Below are 15,599 nucleotides of genomic sequence, written 5' to 3'. Positions count from 1 at the left end.
TTAGAAGCCATGCCTCTGTGGATAATGATCCGATAGAGGCAGGTGAAATATGTTTTTAGAATTTTTCTCTAGAATCAAGAAAATTGGAGTTAGAGAATCCATGAGCACTTTGACCCCTCTTTACAAATTTATCTACTATATTCCACTATTCAATATGTCTGTGTGGTTAAGGTATTTGTGTTCACACTGTCATTATGATCTAGAAGATTTGGGTTTCATTATCTAATATATTTTAGTGAACTACTCTTTCACTTCCCAGCTATATTTCACTTTCTTCTCCCTTTAGTCCTCATTTAGTTTCTCACTCTCCTTATTGACTTTTTCTAAACACAAGTTTAACCCTATCTATTTTTTGCTACCCTTCCTGCTCTGCTCTGCTCTGCTCTGCTCTTCTCTTCTCCTCAACCTATTTTCCTATTTTTCTTTGCTTTCAGTTCTGTGCTGGTTTTATACTGCTTATCTTCCAGCCTTCCTACTTTTTTCATTTCACATTCTTCACTTTGTCTCCCAATTCTTTCTACATTCATTGATATTACTGTGTCCTCCTCTTTCCATTTCCCCCCCCTATTTTCCTCTTATTTTTTCAGCTTCTTTCCATACTTCTTGCTTTCATTTATCTCCTTCTCAGCTGTGTTAAAATGTTTCCCTTCCAACCAACTCCTGTACTTTTACTTCTCCGGCATTCCGTATTTCTTGCTTATTCCAAGGTGTACTGGCCTGCATCAGTCCTGACCTCTCCTCAAACGTAGACTAATCATTTTGCAAGGAGCCAAGCAGTGGCTGGAGACTGCAGATATCTCTTTAGATTCTGGGCGTACGGGATATGCTCCACTCTGTATCCAAATACAGGTTTCATCTATATGTCTGATATCATGAGAAAGCCATTCAGCAGATTAAAAATGAATGATCTGTAGCTTTTAACAGGAATTCATTTTTTCTCTCTTGCCAGATTTATTTTTTCAGCTGCATTATATAAATAAATACATATATTAGAATACTTCCAAAATTATCCAGTTACAGCTACTGACTAAAGCAGCAATTACATAGCAACTATTTAAAGGAAATGAAAATAAGAAATTATTCCTCTTGTTATCCAGAATAACTATTGTACAAGTGCTTGGAACCACTAGTTTGCTCTCTTCTATAATATACAGAGCTGATTTTTCTCTGTTTAACAAAAATTCTGGTTCGACAATGCTTGTTTACTGGTAATCTTACTGAAGTCAGTGGGAACTTCTGCATTAGGAATGATGAACTGCGCTCTTTATAACTGCCAGTATTATCCCGATTCATTCCATAGGGATGTGGGGTGATTTTAAGATAATTACAGTTACAAAGAAAGAATGTATCTGATTATTCTTAACTAGTATGCTTTTGCTTATTCTGTGTAAAAAGTGTGGTATCTTTCTAGAGTTGAGGAATTATTGCAGTTTATATAATTAGCATAAGAAGAATCAAGGTAGTGCCTTTCGAAAAGGTCAAATCGCCTGCTAACTGCTCTTTCATTGTCCTTTACATTTTTTTCGATAGGGCATATTTGAACGTTCAGCAGTAGCATAAACACAAGCATTTTAATGTAAATGTTATATCTTTCTTAGTTGGTGGTTATAACTTGTTTATTTGAATCTTCTTTTCTGCTTCCTCCTAGTATTTTCCTATGCAGAAGAATAAATGGTAATTAAAATGTGCAGGATGAAAAGATGGAGCAGTCAGTGCTTGTACCACCAGGACCAGACAGCTTCCAGTACTTCACTAGAGAGTCTCTTGCAGCTATTGAGCAGCGCATTGCTGCAGAAAAAGCTAAGAACCCTAAACAAGATCGTAAAGACGACGATGAAAATGGGCCAAAGCCAAACAGTGACTTGGAGGCCGGAAAAACACTTCCGTTCATTTACGGCGACATACCTCCAGGAATGGTGTCTGAGCCCTTGGAGGACATGGACCCATATTATATCAATAAAAAAGTGAGTCTGATACCAGCTTTGTTCATATTGCTGTGCTGGTAGTCTTTTATCGTTTTCATGATATATAATTTCCTTACAGTGCATGATGTAGTTTGCTGCTTCAGTTTGTTAATTGGCAAACATGTAGAAAATGTCATTCTAATAATGTGGAAATGGCTGGGCATTGTCGAAGGGCCTAGGTGTGCAAGCAGTGTAGAAAATGTCTGATGCCAAGAATACGTATATCCTACCTTCCAGAAAGTTCCTAGATAGCTATTTAGCATCTTCTATTTACAAAAAGTTGATTTATCTAACTCGTGTTTTTGGAACACATTTACCACTGTAAGACTGCCTTTGGCACACCAATCCTCTGACTTTACAGGTCGAGTAATATTACAGTAATATGATGTTTAACATTAAATTAATCACATTTGCAGTAAATGTAAAATTACGAATGATTGTTACTGTTTGTAAATCAGTAGCAAAGTGCCCACTGCCTTCAGTGGTGCAGGGCAGAATCTATAATCCTTAATGGGTATTAGCCTTTCCTGCTTTTTTTCATTTTCATCAACATTTACACAGTTTATATCCATTGATATAATTAATTTATATCAAAAGAACATTTATAGCAAAGCAGAAACATAGTGCATAGTCTTTGACAATAAGCAAATTTAGGGATTCCAGGTGTAATAATATTACCTATAGGAACATGTATGTGTACATAACAGATGACGTACTTTGCAAACTTTAGAAAAGTGCAGATGTATTGAAACTGGTTACATGGACATGGCATCCTTTCTCTAAGGTTCTTTAGATTTAAAACTGACAGCATGAACCAATCCATAGCACATTTTCATCTCAGGAATCTGCTCTGATAGCAGAGGCCTCCCGAAAGTCTTAGGAAATTTATGGAGTCAATGGAGAAACACACAGGTAAGCAGAAAATATCATAAAGAGAATATAAAACTGATTGAAAAGTTTCTGGCGGAACTGGCCTTTAGCAAGTCTGCAATCCTTGCAGGATGATTCTGTTGCACAGCCGTATGAAAGCTGCAGAAAAGATTCACAGTTTATAGTGATAGCTTGCTTGGGTGATACTTTAATTATTAGATACTGTGATTATGGAAACTCTATAAATACCAAGAGAGGAGTTATTTTGATTTCCACAAGGTGCTGTGTTCTAAGTGTCTTTTAGCTTGCTAAATTTTATGTGATTTATGAGTCCTATTTTGACAAGAAGAGAAAAAATACTATGTGAAAGAACAGTATTTTTGCCTTTATTATTTGATGCCTCTGAAAGAGCCTTTATCTGCCATTCACAGTGTATGAAGATTTGTCTTTAAATCCCAGTTCTACTTTTGCGAAGATAAAAGATGTGTTTCTATAAAAGCAGGCGTTGTGGAGTACTGTGCTAATTGTGTCTGACTGTTTATCATATAAAACCACATATAATTGCACCCCTGCCTGCCCACAGCCCATCCTGGACTTTCATAGTCAAATAAGCCTGTCTTGTGTCTCACAGCAGTGATAACAAGGGAAGGCTTGCTGGGTATGACCTACAGGTACCCCCGCTCAGTCTCTAGGTGTGGAAGAGCATTCACAGAAGTAGCTGATAGCCAAGTATAGCACCATCCACCAGGCCCCATCAGTCAGAAACAAGACAAAAATTTCTCACCCACCACAATTCTTTCCATTTTTCCTTCCTCCAGTAGCAGGCGGCTTGCCCAGACTTTCCTAGTAGAAGTTCCAACATCTATTTCAATTTTACATCAATAGTTTGATTTTAAAATATCTATTTTCTGTATTTGTTATCCAGCTGTATGTGAATTTTGGAAGGATTTTTATCTTGTTCCACTTGTCTTTTGCGAGTAATGGTACCAGGGAATGCTCCTGCAATGCTCCTGCAATGCTCCTGCAATGCTCCTGCAATGCTCCAGCTGGTGCCGCAGTGGCTTCAGACCAATATAAAGACCTCTGCATAAACTGTACCTGGATTTATCTGCAGAAATACATCAATTTAGATCCCAAACTTTCAAACGGGGAATAAAAACAGTTATTTAAAGCTTTGATCAAATGATAGTAATGAACATGGTCATAGTGTTCATTCAGAAAGCCTAATAAGCTGTGCAAGGTTTTTAGGAACATGTTTTTATTCCAAATTGGAGTCATGAGTGAAATGATCCATTATCAGCCTCAGATCCAAGTATTACATCCCACTCACTGCTTCTTTTTCTCCTATTTTTAGAGAATCATGAACCAGCAGAGCAGAGTTCTTCCTAAAACATCTAAATAAGTATTTAACTAAAGGCTATCAGCCATTTTGCCATCCTCAGACAGTTATGTTTTCAGATAGAGAGAGCCTTTTTCTTTTCCTAGTTCTGCATGTGAGACCAAATTGTAATGATGAAATTCTCTGAGATTGTGGTAACAGCAGTATTAACCATAGGGGAGAAGAAGATTTTCTATAGTTTCAGGAATAATAATTCTGACTTCTACAAAGAGAAAACTGAAAGAGAAACATATGATGATGCTGGTTCTCAAAGTATCTAGGACAGGATATAGAAATAAGCCTGTGCTGAAGAAGAATGCAAAATACATGCATAAAAATAAATCCAGTTCTTATTGGAGCTTATTTAGCTTTTGAGTACACACAGAGACAGCCTTTAATGCTCCACATTTCCTAAGATACCTATCAAGTAATTTCTGATATCCCTTTCATACCTCAACATCTTATACATTTAAAGTTTAATCCTGCCTTCCATCCTAAGGCCCTCTGTTATTTAAATCTCTTTGTAATTGGTTTGTCACCCCTAGTATGAAAAGCAGAAAATTGTGTTTGCATTGATTTGAAATTTTCCTTTCGTGGACGAGCACTGGCCACAGGTCTGGCCTGGAGACCCGGAAAATACCAGAAATACAGACAGACGTGAAGGATCTGGCCTGGTTCTCTTTAGGTGGTACTTACATCCCTTGCAGCAGCAGAAGATTTATGCAGCATGTGTCTGTTGTTTAGGGACATCAGTGAACACTGTTGTTCATTCTACTCGTGGAAGTTTTCTTAACCGAAGGAAAATACTTCTAGAGGCAAAGTATTCTCAAGTTCAAAGCAGGCTTTCATGCCTATTGCTCTATACTTTAAATTTTTTTATCTTTTAGATATTTTAAATACTGCATGATGCTGCAGACAAACGAAATTCACACCTTTATTGCGTGTGTTACAGCTTCCTTCTGCATTTCCTCTGCAGTTGGTGCACGTAAATCAACATGACATTGATTGCATTTCAGCTTTAATAGCTAATTCTGTTTCAAAGTCAGGAGACACATTGCTCCAAAGAGGCCCGGAGCTCCGTTCCAGCCTTGCTGAAAGCCGAGGGCCAGAGGCCCCCTGTAAACCGCTGAGTCTCGCTGATGCAGCGCCTGCGCGCCTCGGCCGTCCTCGCGCCGGGTCCACTTGCTCTCCGGCGACGCCGGCCGGAGCAGGGGTGGGTGGCATGCGGCCAGCTGGAACAGCGATTTGGGGATCTTCCTTGGCTGCCTCGGGGCTTCCCAGACAGGGCCCCGGGGAATCGCAGCCGGCCCGGGCTCTCTGCGGGGACCTGGCCCCGAGGAAGCCGTTTCAGGGCGCTGTAGGTGCCGTCACGGTTCTCCAGGGCAGCCTCCTCGTCGCGCTTCCGGCACGCTGCAGCGCACGCGTGTGAGAAGGCTGAGGCTTACGCAGTCATTAAACTGCAACAGAACAGGGATTGTCTGTAAAATCACCACCTTGTCTCCACTGCCAGTGATTCTTCAGCAATAAGTTGGCCCTTCCTATTTTTTTTTGACCGGGCCTATTTGAAAATTTATCCTTCCAGATCACCTCCTTGCACTGCAAAAGTAGCAAGAATCAAGTGTGTACATGTAAAATTAATAGAACTTTTCAATTATGTAGCAAGATTGAACAAGTTCGTTGTATTTTTGCATGCATTGCATGTAGAAGCATCATCTAGAGTGTTTCGCATTTCATCTTTAAGATTTTTTTCAGCAATAGGTTTGCACATGCCATGATTTTATATAGTTTAATATAGAATAATACAGGAATAAATATGTGCTGAGCTGATGTAAGAGCATTAATTTGTGGAGAAGGTAGTCCTGAGATGAAATGATAAAAACAGGAAAACCTGCCAAGAGAAACAAAAACAGACAGGTGTGCTAGTTTTCTGTTTTTGTAACTGTGTTTCTATGTAAACCACTCTTCAGGTATTTATCTGAAGCTGGAAAGAAAAGATAAAAATTGACAACCTCTGTTTAACAACAAAGCAGCCCATTATAGCAAATTCAGATTATTGATATACACTGTATTGCAGGTAGCCTGAATGCCAGCAGCTGTGGCCTTGGGACATAATTATTTATTGCAATAGGATACTTGTTCTTATATTCTTTGAATTTTACCATAATGAAATACTTGTGACCTGGCATTCAATAATGTTAGTCTTTAGAACCGTGAAGTTTAGAATCCAAAGTCACTTCAATGCTCTTGGGTTTTTTGGTCTAAAACTGAGTAAAAATGAACTTGGGATTTTACCCATTTCTTGTGTTCCACTTCTGTGTAAATGAAAATCTGTGTGTTCCCGGTGCAGCGGTGACGGCCTGTTCATGCTCCAGCTGCCTCCACAAAGGATCAAGGGGGCCCCATCACTATCTGTAGAAAAGGGAGCAGCTGGACCTCCTTGAGATCCTGACCTGCAGGCCTGCATCAAACTCTAGTCTGCCTGGTTTCGTACTCTGAGGGCTGAAGCTAGCTTGCTACATTAAAGAGGAGGAAAAGAATAGCTGGAACTACATGGGCCTTACCTCACTTCCTCCGGCTATGGTTATAGATTTAGTATTGTCCATTGCCTCCCCCTGCCCTGCCGTGACGGAAGGATGTGGAATGATGCCTGGCAGAAAAGATGCTTCCTTTTGTCCTGGCACTTGAGCATATCAGTCCCAAATCTGATCAAACCGCTGTTTCCTGGGATTTAGCCATAGGAAGTGGAAATGCAGTGCAGTAGCCCTAGTCCTCGGCCTGCTTAATACTGCCTTCCAGAAACTACTTTTAAAGCTAACTTGGAGGAAGGAAAGGAGAAATAAGGTTTAAAACTCTCTGTCCTGAGAGGTTCTTGGAGGCCATGTCTTCCTTGTCCAGCATGGATTCATCTACTCTTTTTCCTGCATCTTTTCGACATTCCTCATTCTTTGCTCTGGTAGGAATGCAGTTCCTCGATTTGTATCAAATAAGGCAGAAGCAACAGACCTGCAATCCAGGTTACCGACTGCAAAAGCTGCAAATCAGATACTTCTGTTTTCCTGCTAATTTCTTTTAACTTATATTCACACTGGAATCTTTGAGTGGGAGCAGCTTTTCTGCCTTTATAAAATGACTAAAATACTGTAACGAATAAAATTGGAAAAGTATTCATAATACTTTATATGCTAACACTAACCTCCTATTTATTTAGAATTTATTTAACCTTTCTCAGTGTATGTCTACATTGCCCTGACAGCTTTGGGTACAATGCTTCGTGTCCATCCACGCTGCCAACGCATTGGCTTGCATCTGAGCTGAGACTGGAATGAGATAGCAGGCTTACCACGGACGGAAGCTTGCATAGGGATTAGATGGTAGCTGTTATCTGGATTTTTGAGGAAAATTCTCCCTCAAAAATGGGATATAATTTTGGTTCACGTTTAAAGCCAGAAGTCAGAGGACCACCAAAGTCATTCTGAAGGCTCCAGTCATGAAGATGCTTTGGGTGAAAAATTAAAACTGAGATAGGAAATTTAAGTCTTGTTGGTTCTGCTTATGCAGGGCAGCAAAAAGTAGAACAGCTAAAATAGCAGCAGCTTCCAACCAAACCTGGAGCTGTGCCAGCAAGCTGTTATTTTCCATAAGGTATGATAGAAGAGAGATGTATTTTAATATGTTTGTGTTCAAAGATTTTTAAAAAGATGTGGGTTGACTAAATGTGGGTGGTGTAGTCTTGGATACAAAGTTAGTATGGAGTGTGATTTTTAATGTATTTTGTCAACTACCTCATAGCTACAAAAACAGAGAGAGCAAGCTTCAGGTTGCCGAGCTGCTTGAGTTGGGGCAGCTGGGGACAGAGCTGGGAGGGGAAACTGGCCTTCCTCCTCGCAGGTGGGGAGGGAGGCTTGAAAACAGTGCACCAAAAATCATTCATCTCCTTGGTGCCTCAGTATTTTAAAGGAAAGCTTCATTTAAGGTCAAATCATATAGTGTTACCATTTGAAGGTCACCATTATCTGTAATCCATAACTGGAAGTTTAATTTGGAAACTTTAGCTCAGGTTTTATCCCGCTGTTCTCAGTTTCGTACACAGTCTCTCTGTTTCCATGCAGCCAAGGGGGAAATCAAACACATACGTTATACTTTTTCTGTATATCTTGAGTCTGTACTCAAGACTCATTATGAAGTCTCAGTGTTAACGTCCCTTACTATTAAGGGTTTAAGTCTGCGTAGGAAGGTGTTTGACCAGGAAAGCGAGCAGGTTGTGACAGAGCTATGACAGAGAACGAGAGCAGGGGAACAGGGCAAAATAGGGTGTGTTGCAAAAAAATCCAGGGCGTGCAAGAAGCCAGTGAGTGATTTGGGATGGGGACAGTTTTTCCTCAGGGATTAATCCCTGCTTCCCCTCTGCCTTTAGTAACCAGAAGCTGTCACAGACCAGCAGAAACCCTCACTCACCTCCCTATCTCCCTCCACATCTGCACGTCATGGGCTGTACATGCTAAGCTGCCCAAACCTAAGCAGGCTTAAGAGCTGTCTTCCTTGAGCCTCCTTGGCATGTTTTCTCTGTCTGCCAGCCTGTCCAGAAATAGAGGCTTGCAGCCCGGTTGCTGAGAGCCGCGGAGCAGCGCCGGGTCCCGCAGGCAGCTGCACACACCCTTGCGCACAGCTCCGCCGGGGCGCTGGCAGGCAGCTCGCTTTTGCACCAAGGTAACAAACACAAGGAGTGCTACCACGAATCAGCCCTTATCGTAGCTTATCCAAGAAACGAACTACTCTGGTAAAAGAGAAAAACAATTTTCGGCATTTCTCTTCTTCAGATTCTTCCTTACCCTTTAATGTTATTGGAGTTTAGGCCATAATCCTTGCATCATCTCTTCCACTGCGTGCAGCTTTCTCCCAGATTATTCGTCCTTCTCTCTGCAGTGTAGTTCATTCTTTTTTGATTGATCCTGCAGCTGAAGAGCACCTCAATGCTGCAAAGAAGCGTGACCGTCCGCATTTCAGTGCAGGAGTGTTAGTGTTGTTGCACCACGATGACCTATGGTCTAAGCACGGCAATGTTTGTAGGGTTTGCATTCATGCAATCTGTATTTGCCCCAGTGATGTATTTGAGAAAAACAGACAAGCTTTCAGACCCAGTTGTCTTCTATTTGCTAAAGAAGGGCTTGCATGCTTAAAAGCCTCTTTTTTCAAGAATATGACAAATTTCAGTAAAAAATATTGCCTCTATTCAGAAGAGTTTTCAAAATTCCTATATGCCTTGAAGTTTCTCTGAATTTCATAGACTCTTTAGCTGTTAAAATTTAAATTTAACAGGCTCCGCATGCTCTGGAAAAGTTTCATACCTTCAAACCACAATTGCCGCAGGGAGGTGAGCTGGGATGTATCTCTTGTTCTCCTCGGAGAAGGTGTATTCAGATGGCCACGGTCCTCAGAGATCCACCTAGTCATGGCTAGGTGTGTTATTGCCATTTCCCACTCTCCTTAGCCCAAAGAACAAGAAAGAGGATAAAATAAAAACTATAAAGGAATGGATAGTCTAGAAAATCAATTTGTGTATTGATTTCTCATGCTAATACATTGATAACATCCACAGTAATGTGACCCTCCTGTCTATGGTATTTCAAACAGGAAGGGAGAGGCTAGTTGTCTATGGAAAAACATGAATAAAATTATCATTTTAGTTTATAATTTCTGCACCTTTTGTTACAAGAAATGGACCGTTTAAATGTATCATAGTAAGAATTACATTGAGATTGTTTAATGAAGTGTTATTATAAGGTTACTAACGTTCTATCTTTAAAATGTTTATTTTCTATATAGCGGGTAAGTACTGAAGATAAGTTTTATATGCAAAGTAAGTGTGAAGAAACATGGTTTTTATGTTTTATCTATATAAAAAGTTAAAGTTTTGATGATTTTTCTGTAGGAAAAGTTTTAAAATGAGCCTCTGCATTGAACACACACTTATAAACTGCTTTTTCTTTCTCTTTTTCAGACCTTTATAGTATTGAATAAAGGGAAGGCAATCTTCCGATTCAGTGCCACTTCTGCCCTGTACATTTTAACTCCTTTCAATCCTCTTAGAAAAATAGCTATTAAAATTTTGGTACATTCATATCCTTTCTCAGTGGTTGTTCAAAATGTTGTTCTTAAAAATTAAGAAAACCCATAACTGTTTTTGTGTCATTATAAATGAAAGGTTTTTGTACCCTTTAGGTTTATTTTAACTTTACAATGTAAGACTTAATGGTAAAATTCTATAAATAACAAAACAATTTTATACATTATGTAGATACTAGCTGTTCTTTACAATTTCACTATTTCTGTTGTAGAAATCTATGGAATGGATAGATTTAAGAAAACACTCATTCTCTTAAATTGCAAATCTTTTTCAATTTTTTTGCAGTCTCATGAATTTAAAGACAATTTAAATTTGTAGGAAGTTTCCAGAAAAAGTTTCTTCAGATTAATTTTAATATTGAATTGTTATGTGTTCCTGGCTCTTTTTTTGCACTCTGAAGCTATTCATTAAATGATTACTTTTTTTTACTTGCAGTTTGTGCTCACAAATTCCAGATAAGCTTTTGGTTTCGCAAGCAATTAAGCATGTATGCAGACTTGGGGGTGTTTATACTGCCTTTTAGGGGACCTTCTGCGTCTACCCTCAAGACCAGCCTTACAGACCGTTGCGGTGGTGTGCCTGGCGCCCCGTCCAGCCATGCCAAACCTCACATTCCCAAACCTGCCCGTTTCGCACTCTTCAGCGCCCTGCAGGAAAGCACAGGCAGGCAGTCCGGTGGGCGGCTTGCACAGCGTCTGCGTGCGGACAGACTGGGGAATGGGCCAAGCTTTTAGACTGGTGTGTGGGCTTGGTGCCTGGTGGTCCTGACACTTGGTGGACATTTCCAGCAGGAGAGGTTTAGGTGCACCTTTCTTGTAAAAGCCCGGGAGTGGGAGAAGTAGTCACCAAATGAGAGCTTCAGTGTCCCAGTAAGACTTTTAACATAGATCAGTGAGTCAAAAGCGGAAGTCTGATGCTAGAGACTGCTGGCAGATCTGCTAGGTGTTTGGGGAAAAGGCAGCTGATCGCCTGCCGGCTTGGGAGACCTGTTCCCCAGCGCTCACTGGCTGCTGAAGCAGCAGGAGAATGGGAGGACGGTGCCCGGGGAGGTGGCAGCCAGCAGCAGCTGAGGGACCTGGTAGAGACCTGTGGACACGGTGGTGGGGATGGTGTGAAAATGCAGCCACATGCAGGCAGGCTGAGCTCTCTAATGAATGTTCATCCATTTAAATGAGTTATGCGCTCTGATCTACAATAGCTGCTAACCCTGGGTGTGTGCTCGTTATGGTTAATGGTTTTTACATAGGTATTGTTCACCGAGTGGGTTTTTGGTTTTTGGTTTTTTAAGTTCCTCCTCACTGTGGTCAAGGAGCATCCCTCTGGTCGCGGGGGCAATCAGGCAAAAGCGATTCTGATAAGCCATATGCAATGCTAATGTTTTTCATTCTCTCTAGTACCAGCCTGTGTGATGGGCTGGTCTTGGGTATACTGGTTTCTCTCTGTTTTAGGGGGGAATTCTGTTCACTAAATGGACTGATTTCTTTTGTGACCTGCCCACTTAAAAGTCTAAAAAGTTCAGTACTACCAGCTATGGATGGGTTATTTGTATCTTAGATATAGATGTAGATCTTATATCTTTTTATCTTAAATGTAAGAATAAAAACACATAGGTTCACTTCTTGCAATCCACTGCACTACAAACACTGCAAATGCGACTATTTAACTAAGAGTCACTTAATACTTTCCATTATGCAGTTTGGATTTGAGTTGCTTGTGTTTTGTCAAACTCGTCAGTCTAAGTGTTTTGGGGATATTTCACCTAAACCAGGTTAGCCACTTACAAGAAAAAGGCTAGAGAATCATGTTGCCTATTATTTTTAATAATTTTATGACTGCGTTATTGAAAAGATCTAGTGCCTAGATGTTTCGAGGTCGGTGTTTGCCATTTCGGCCTCTGTAACAGGACTGTGCCTTTCGCTTTCCATGGGACAAACACATTCAAGCGTGGTGAAACTGGCAGATCTTGGAAAGCCTCAGCCGGCGCATGCTCCAGATTTTTGGAGCCAGTGTGCACTGCGCTGGTACACTGTGCTCTGCTCACACGTGCCCAGCCGCACGGTGACCTGGCGTCCCCCTGCAAAGAGGCAGCGCGTGGCCTTTCCCAGCCCTTGCGGCTTTTCACCGCAGTTATTGCTCCTCACTGCTGGTGCCTACTGTAACACCAGAGACAGAAGCCGGTAACAGCACGAATTCCTCTCTTGTGCTCTGTCGTTTCCCTGCCTGGCATTCTGCCTTTTTTTTCCTCTTGGGGCCTGCTTGACTTGAGCTAAGGCAGAGCATGGAGCAGAGCGGGCAGTGCAGAAGCGCTGGGAGGTGGCCAGGGCTTTGCAGGAGTAATGGGAGATGGCCAGGGCTTCGCAAGAGCCATGGGAGATGGCCAGAGTTTGTGGGGAGGGGGAAGGCGCAGGAATAGGTGGGGGGAGCAGAGAAGAGGGCACAGTGACTGCAGCTGAGGAGCGCAAGGCGGATTAGAAAGGAGCAGGGTGATGCTCACTGTGTGCACCGGGTGGACAAGCACCGCACGGCCCTCAAGCAGTGGATTCCCCAGCACTGAACAGCAGTTTTTACTGCACAGAGTTTGTGTGACAGCATGATTGTCAGCATGAGCTAGGTCACTTAATTAAAGATATTGCAATATTCACTGCTTGTTCAGGAATTTCACCAAAGGTCGCCCACCTATCTGTGGGAATCAGGCAGCTAAATCCTTCCCTGGGATTTGAATGTGTACTCGAAAATATCTATGAATTGTTTAGCAGCTCTAAATGGTGATCTTAATGTTAGCACCTATTTTCTGCAATGTTTAGGCTGAGACGTTACTTCTATTCTTCTTTCACCTAGAGTGAAGTTACATTCTTTTTGTCCAGAGCATAAAACTATACTCAAACCCACAAAATATTATCCACTTAATTTTTAAAATAAAATTATATACTCTGGGCTCTTATATACAAGTTTATCTGTAAACTGCTTTCTTTAATTTAAGCTAGCTTCTGTGCTGGCTATTTTGATGCAACTGTTCTTAAGGAGCACATCATTTAGAGAGAAGGCTAGAAGAAAAAAATGAGAGATGAGTTCCCCTTTTGGTGTAAGCATTTCTTACTTTTTGCTGCCATCATGTGGTCATTTTGAGTCACTTTTTAGTCTAGTTTTGTTACTTGTGTCATTCTGATTGTTTGGATAATCAAAGTCATTTTAGTACCAAGAAAAGGGAAGGCCCTACTGTTCATAGCGTGAGGGATCCTGTAAGCCAAGCTGAGATCGGTACAACGAAACCACAGCGGATTGCCCCAGCTCCTTATCACAACTCGCTTTGAGCTATCAGGCTGGGTGTGATAGTCCCAGAATAATTGTTCCTTGCTGGAACTCTTTAAAAAAAAAATGTATTTTCAGTCTAATCCTCATCACTTTTCCATGCTTTTCAAGCAATTGACCACGAGACAGTATTGACCATTTCAAAATGACAGCATTGGTAGAACAAGACGTGCTTCTTTTCCTGCTAGCATCTGTTATACGTCCAAATGCAATACGGTACAGTACAAACCCCCCCCTAGTATTCTGTGTTTTGATCTCATCCAGCTGGTCAGCACAGTTAAGTCATTCCAGCTAGCTGGCCTTTGGGTAAATGCTAATAGCTGGGAAGGTTCAGTTTGGTCAGACCAGTGCTAAATCTTGTATGACAGAGAGAGCAAATAGAAAAATTGCCAGAAGTTGTTATAGCTTCGAAGACAGAGTAAGAAACCACAGTCTGTCCACATCCTCTTGTCAAAGTAGGCCCATTTTTTTTTCACTTATTTTCCACCCTGTAAGTCTTGTGTTTTCTTCTGGAATGAAGGCCTCTAGAAGGAAGTAAGGACAGAAAGAAAAAAATACACAGTTTTTTAGGGCCTGCTTACCAGGGCTTACTCAGGAAAGCTTGTTGAACTGGCTGAAAGGAAATTCTGAAGTTAATGCATTAATCTATAACTATGTGTTATGCGTTAAGGCAACTGATTCAGCTACCTGCTCATGCGTGAGGTAGCTGGTACCTGCAGTCAGGAGGACTGGCTCACTTCAAGCCACTGATGTAGCCAGCTAATGTGGCTGAAGAGCCCTGCTGGTCCCCCCCGCATGCAGTGGTGAGAGGTGGCTCGCCCAGGGTGAGGTGGGAAGAGTCCAGCTTTCCCTGGGCACCTTGCACTGGCCATATCTGGGGGCGTCCGCTGGCTGCCTTGGGTGCCATCTCTACACCTCTACTTCATGGTCAATAAAAAGGATAACGTGCTCTGGTTTTTCACCTGAGCTGCTTTTGCATATGCCAACTGTTAGTACTAAGACTGTAGAAGTGGAAGACAAGCTTAGTCAGGTTAGGTACTTACATAAAATAATACTTTTCTGCAATTTATGTCATTTTGGACTGTTATTCAGCTGACATCACCTCCCAGGCATGTGAGAGCTTGCTTGGTCATCTTTCAGCACCAGCTGAAAGCAAAAACCCAAACCATCAACAAATAAAGAATAACATTAAGTTTAATGTACTAAATGAAAACTACCAGATTAATCAAAATATATGTGCAGTGCAAAGTCAAAAAGGTTTGTGTAAGTGGTAAGATTTTATTGTACTTAAGATGCATGACTGGTGTGATATTGTGAGATTTACTACTGTATTTTCCTTAACTTTAATTTACATTATTCAGCATGCTTATCATGTGCACTATTTTGACCAACTGTGTATTTATGACCATGAGTAACCCTCCAGACTGGACAAAGAATGTAGAGTAAGTTGCATGTTTTATTTAAAGAAGTTCCTATCTCTGCCTCTGTCCCTCTAGGTTCAGGATGCTAGTGACTGCTGTAATGTGTGCTGGCAGGAACTACCAGGAGACACTGGTACTATTTCCTCTCTGAACTATGTAGAAATGTTGAATAATTTTTTTAAAACTCTTTGTAGTAGAACAATTGGGTAGAAAAGATAAAATGGTTGTTTACAGGCAGTATTCTGCTTCGATTCCATTTGAAGTTTTCTCTCATATTCACACGTTACCAGCTACATATGCTCTTATGTCTCCTTTACACCACTGCATTAATAACAGACCAACGGCCATCCACTTGTAGGTGCCAGTTAAGGACATATAAGCACAAGTATTCCTAGTATGGGACACAGGTGCACATTTATATGCTTCCTTTTTTAGAGTGAATGCTACATATTTTAGATGTTAGTGACTCAGACAGCATCCAGTAACTTTTTCCTACAACATTCTTGGGTAACAGTAATGGAGCTAGTGCTGTT

General features: G+C 41.1%; 2 protein-coding genes across 3 annotated transcripts in view; both read left to right on the top strand.

Annotated features, from left to right (window-relative positions):
- The first annotated feature begins 1,654 nt into the window (after window positions 1-1,654).
- Window positions 1,655-10,375, top strand: LOC135328930 (sodium channel protein type 1 subunit alpha-like). Its single transcript, XM_064515500.1, has 2 exons — window positions 1,655-1,964; window positions 10,211-10,375. Exons 1-2 carry the CDS (start codon window positions 1,701-1,703, stop codon window positions 10,373-10,375), a joined length of 429 nt encoding a protein of 142 aa, XP_064371570.1. The 5' UTR covers window positions 1,655-1,700.
- A 4,627-nt stretch (window positions 10,376-15,002) lies between these two features.
- Window positions 15,003-15,599, top strand: part of LOC112979697 (sodium channel protein type 1 subunit alpha) — a 60,790-nt gene continuing 60,193 nt past the window's right edge. For both annotated transcript variants that reach the window (XM_026094093.2, XM_026094097.2), the window contains exon 1: window positions 15,003-15,087. In XM_026094093.2, the coding sequence (XP_025949878.2) occupies window positions 15,008-15,087 (80 nt within the window). In that variant the 5' untranslated portion in view covers window positions 15,003-15,007. The remainder of the gene's footprint in view (window positions 15,088-15,599) is intronic.

Source organism: Dromaius novaehollandiae, chromosome 7 (assembly GCF_036370855.1).
Source record: "Dromaius novaehollandiae isolate bDroNov1 chromosome 7, bDroNov1.hap1, whole genome shotgun sequence".
Classification (NCBI taxonomy): domain Eukaryota; kingdom Metazoa; phylum Chordata; class Aves; order Casuariiformes; family Dromaiidae; genus Dromaius; species Dromaius novaehollandiae.
Note: the sequence above shows the minus strand (reverse complement) of the source record. Positions and strands in the feature narration are given on the sequence as shown.